The 6,000-nt window shown below is 36.0% G+C and overlaps 1 protein-coding gene across 1 annotated transcript in view; it reads right to left on the bottom strand.

Annotated features, from left to right (window-relative positions):
• LOC128686425 (adenylosuccinate lyase) overlaps positions 1–6,000 on the bottom strand; it is a 59,503-nt gene that overhangs the window by 43,503 nt on the left and 10,000 nt on the right. The window contains exon 2 of the mRNA XM_070085696.1: positions 242–476. Coding sequence (XP_069941797.1) covers positions 242–476 — 235 coding nt within the window. The remainder of the gene's footprint in view (positions 1–241; positions 477–6,000) is intronic.

The following is a 6,000-nucleotide window of genomic DNA, read 5'->3' as shown; positions in this document are numbered from 1 at the left end:
ACTAACTTCAGTGGTACAAATGCATAATCACTTGGTCATTCGAAACATATTTTTACAGACAATACTAAAAATCCCTTTTACTTGTGGACTGTGCACCAATTCACCGTTATGTATATTTAACATAATCTGAAAGTCTCCCACAAATATCAAGTTCTAAATCATTCTCAAAATCCATTTCTGTAAATTTGAAATTGCTCTCATTTCTAAAGTCCTACAAAATCACAGTACTTCAAATACATACTGTATTATCTCCCACATAGCAAGAAGTAGCACCCAGATGTATGATTGGGGCAGCTTTTGGACAGGCCACTGCAAAAGTACGAACGTGGGCCATGGTATCATGTCTAATCTTTTCTTCTTCTTTTGCAGCAAATTCATAATCAATGTTATCCCAATTGGCTTCCATTTCCTTTATTTGCTCATCTGTGATTGGCAGCCCCAGCTCCTGCAACAAATTACAATATGTATAAGCAGGGCTTTACAAAATCAACATTTTAAATAACTTATTCTTTGAAGTCAAAGTACAGTATAAAATACTGAGCAATGTATCTGCACATGGTGTATTGGCTGAAATCTAAATTGTCAGTATACTGTAAACACAAATGCTTCATTGCTCCACAGTGTGTTACATGGATATATGGAATGTATCTATAATCATTTTGAAGGGTTCTTCTACCCGAGGTCAGGCTTCGCTGCTGACTACCTGGTCAGCAGCAGTGCTAGAGGCCTACAAGCCCACATAGCCACCACAACCAGGCTGATCATGATGGTCAACAATTTTCTGCTATATTCATGGAAAGCATTTAAACAATAATGGTCACACAGTGCTATATAGCACTGCTATATATATATGCTATATATATATATACTATATAGCAGTGCTATATAGCACTGTGTGAATCAAGAGAACAAAACTACCAGCTGATGTAGCAAACTGGTGACAATTAACAAATCAAGATAGGACCATCAGAAAGGAGGGTGGACAAAGTCCTGGAACAGTCAATCAGATGGTGGGCTATCAGGACAACCTGGCAATTCTCACAGAAGGGAGAAGCTGCTCCTCTCTGTGAATGCTGCTTCCCACAACTAGCTGCAATGGAGACAGGACATTTAAAAGCCTCATTGTGGTATCATAAAAAAACTGCCAATAAAGATACCTGGAGATGATTTTAGGGATCAACACCCCCACGGCCCAGTCTGTGACCAGGCCTCATGGTGGATTAGAGCCTGATCAACCAGGCTATTACTGTTGGCTGCACACAAACCGGCGTACAACCCATAGCCTGGCTTGTCAGGTACTGACCTTACGTGCCTGTCCAGTGCCTCCTTGAAGACAGCCAGGGATCTATATGTAATCCCCCTTAAGCATGCTGGGAGGCAGTTGAACAGGCTTGGGCCCCTGACACTTAATGTGTTGTCTCTTAGTGTACTCATGGTGCTCCTGCTTTTCACTGGTGGGGATGCTGCATCTTTTGTCCAGTCTTTTGCTTTTGTAAGGAGTGAATTCTGTGTGTAAATTTGGCACTAGTCCCTGCATGATTTTCCAAGTGTATATTACCATGTATCTTTCTCGCCTGCATTCCAGGGAGTACAAATCAAGGGACTTCAACTGTTCCCAGTAATTTAGGTCCCAGTAATTTAGGTGTAGTATGACATGCCAACACTAACAGTATAATTCATCAGGACTAATGGTGTTAATAAAAAATAATAAATATAAATAAACATACATATACACATACATATGACAAAGGAGTTTCAACACTACTGTACATCATTTGTGAAATCAGGTCATCGAAATTATTAAGACTGGCAACAAATCTTCATCAAAGAAATTGATGTAGGTCTGTGTTATTATGGGTCACAGAGTTCTGCATTAATTGATTAATACATAATGTTGTACAATAATTTATAGAGTAAGTTTATTCAGTCACAGGTACACATAAGTAAATTCAAATTCAAATTCAAATTTAAAGTTTATTCTCTATAAGGATTACAATGCTGAGTTTACAGAATTTGGTTATTGTATTGTTTACATGTAGTAAAATAAGCAGACAGGGTGTATCGACTTCCAAGCTCCGTACTTTTCTCCAACTACCAGAGCTACCAATGCTCCTATGATGACCTAGTTACAAGCAAAACTGCACTACCCAACGTAGCACCCAGAATGACCAAAGATTACCAACAGTGAAACCTACAAATCGAAAATAATAGAGATCAAAGGAAGACTGCACACAAACCGAAAGCAACACCCCGCTGCCAGCCGAACAACGTAACCCTAAGCTTTGTATACTACAACTTCTTCTTAACTACAACAATTCCTGTAGTATTATGAGGCGCAATCTAAGAGGAAACAGCACCAAGGCCAGCAAGAAAACACCGAAAAATCAACTATTCAACAAGTGTAGTCAGGAGGACGCCGGCCCAGCAACCACCCCACTCACCACCACTCAAGGCGACACCACAACAATAACAACAAACATGGCTGCCACCAGCCCATCCTCCCCTCTCTTCCCCGGATTCAACCTACCAAGTAGTCTCTCAGGTATGACCAACGATCCAGATACCCTAAAGTCATGCATCTCCAACTTAGTTATTGAAAATATGAATCTTCGAGAGACGCTAACAAAACAAGACACCAGGATGACACAACTCGAGAACAAAATCCTCAGTCTTGAACAAAAGTTATCAACACCAGGAATGACTAACTGTGACAAGACCATCCAAACAGTCATAGATAGCCATACCCAACAAATAATATCTCTTAATACAAAGGTTGAAGAAGCAGTAAAAGAATGGAAGAACAACTTAGATAACCAGTTCAGTGACTACTTTGCTCTCCAAGAAGATAAAACTGAACAAGATAAACTATCGGACGCAGTAATAGTTAACAGTCCACTTTTTCCCAGTGATATGAACCAAACAAACAGTAAAGAAATTACTCTGCAGATCATAAAGGACCAAACAAGTGTTATTGTACCAGAGTCTGAAATAAAAGAAGCCAGGTTACTAGGATCCCATGGTAGAAAAAGTGTTATGCTTAGATTCCACTCACATGACAGGAAAAAAGACTTAATTATTGCATCTATTAAAGTAAAGAAAGAGGTATACATAAACGAGTGTCTTACCAAAAAACGTCAGAACCTCCTGTATAGAGTCAGAAAACTTAAGCGGGAGAATAATGACACAATACACCAATGCTTCACACGGGATGGGAAAATTCTAGTTAGGAAAACAAATGTAGGTCAACTGTACACAATCACGAACGAGAATGATCTATCACGATTTCTCAGGGATACTAATCTTACAGAGAATAACTAAACAATGTCCAACTTAAAAGCCTACGTAGTGTAGTGTATGTTTTGCTCCATTATTGTTCAAATTTCATTGTACAATCTCTTAGTAATTAAATAATCAACTACCTCATTTTGTGATTTTACTAGTAAGCATAAGTCACCTTATGTGATTTTCTTATTTACTATTGTTCGCTTAAACATTAGCTGAATTGATACTTTCTCTGTCCATATTACTACCTCATATTTTTTTAAATACTATCAATTGATATTACTTACTAAAATTAATAAATATCATTTTTACTAAAATTTCAATTTACTCTTAACATTTTTGACATTTAATAACCATTACTTGTCTAATTACCTTTACCTGTTTTAATACCACATTTACTATCCTAGATTACTCTTAATTACCTTGTACTGCCATATAACCTCAAGTATAACTACCAGTGCAATATTGAATGAAATAAACATTACTTTTTCACTTTTTTGTAATCATTATTACTTACTAAAATTTTATTAAACACCATATTTACTACCAGTCAATTTTACTTTTGTACATTAAACATTATTTTATACTTCCCATAGCATTTTGTTGCCAAATTTTCAAGTTTTTATATTCAACCCCAACCTTTATATTATCCCTTGTACCTGTGTACCTGTCTACCATCTTACTATCATATTATAACCAAGACATTACCATTGTTATTTTTTTACTATTATTCTTTTGGTACTTTAATTGTGAATTTTATTTTGTCAATTTAAATCTAGTTATAATCTTGATCTTGTCAACAACCTATACCAGACTCTAGTGCAATTGCAAGTACCATTTCAAATTGTATTTTTATATTATAAGTTTATATTATAATTCCTACCATCTGTCCATTTAACTTTGTTTACCATTACTTAATTTTAGTCCCTTATATATTTTCTCCTTTATTTTAGCTTTATATAACTATCCTAGTTTATATATTCACAATTGTTAAAATAATCAAGGTGCTATTCTCAGGTGCTAAAGTAGAATAAGTTCACAATTTTGCCATTATATTCCAAAGCTCATTTATTTGATTACCACTTTATTGTTCACCACAACCTATATTAGTCCCTTTTATATTATAATTTTATACTATAATTCTAACTTTAAAAAATTACCTTTATAGTACTACCTACTATCATATTCCCAAGCTCCATTATTTGATCATCACTTTATTTGTATTAGTCCCTTAGCTCATTATTTTACATTTGTTAAATAATTCAGGTGCTATTTTTTAGCTTAAGACTATTTACTTTGTTTTATACTTAATTCTAACTATAGATTCACTACAAATCTTATGATTACAAGCATTGATCCTGATACCAACCTCTTATTTAATGACTTAAATGAATCAAACAGTTACTGTAATTACTACACTGCAGAACAATCAAAGGCACTTCTCAGTGCCAACAACAACATAACTATCTTTAACTACAATATCAGATCTTTAAGCAAGCATTACGATGACCTCATAGCATTACTAAATTCCTTACATGCCAATATGTCCATCATTACACTAACTGAAACCTGGCTAAAGCCTGATAGTACAGATGTCTATGCCATTCCTGGTTACACAGCCATACACAACTGTAGGCCAGACCAACAAGGGGGTGGCACAGCCATATACTACTCAGACCAACTAGAATGTATCACTAATACTTGCACAAGGGATGAACATGGGGAATATATAATAGCTAAATTCAAATCCAAATACCTACAAAAACCTCTCACATTGATAAACATCTACAGAGTTCCACAGTCAAACATTAGCCAATTTAGTCAAAACCTAGGAAGTATGATAACTGATGCACGCATGAACAAAGATCACTTACTACTCTCAGGTGACTTCAATATAAATCTCCTGCAAGACCAGGACCCACACGTTACTGAATTCACAAACACAATGAGTAACTGTATGTTACTACCAACAGTAACAAAACCTACAAGAGTTACAGAGACTAGTGTTTCCCTACTTGACCACATCTGGACCAACACCATATCCCCTTTAAAATCAGGCATAATTACAGATAATACCACAGACCACTACCCTACTTTCCTCATAACAACTCTTGGTAAACTACCCCAAGACACTACTAAAGTCACCTTCAGACTTCACAATGAGGCAGCCATTAATAACTTCACAACAGCAGTAGCAAACATTGATTGGCACACTGAGCTAGAAATCTATACAGATATTGACGAATGTATTAATAATTTTCTAAAAAAGACCCAATACCTCTATAACAAGCACTGCCCTAAAAAAACTAAACAGATGACAGCTAAGAGACTGAACAGTCCCTGGCTAACACCCAGCATTCTCAAATCCATAAATACAAAACACCAATATGAAAAACAGTACAGAATGGGTCACATAACCAGAGACCAAACAAAACGTTACTCGTCAATCCTAACCAGCCTGATAAGAAGGGCAAAAAAATTGTATTATGAGAACAGATTATCCAACTTACGAGGTGATATAAAAAAGACCTGGAAAACCCTATCAGAAATTCTGGGAACAAAAAAGATATCACGAAATAGCGAAATAAAATTAGCAAAATCAGATGAACCCCAACTCCCACCAACAGAAACAGCAAACAGACTCAATGATTTCTTCTCCACTATAGGACAAAACCTTGCCAATAAAATCCCAAGCTCAGATACCCCACCAAATGACTA

The sequence above is a fragment of the Cherax quadricarinatus genome, chromosome 17, assembly GCF_038502225.1.
Source record: "Cherax quadricarinatus isolate ZL_2023a chromosome 17, ASM3850222v1, whole genome shotgun sequence".
NCBI classification, from domain to species: domain Eukaryota; kingdom Metazoa; phylum Arthropoda; class Malacostraca; order Decapoda; family Parastacidae; genus Cherax; species Cherax quadricarinatus.
Note: the sequence above shows the minus strand (reverse complement) of the source record. Positions and strands in the feature narration are given on the sequence as shown.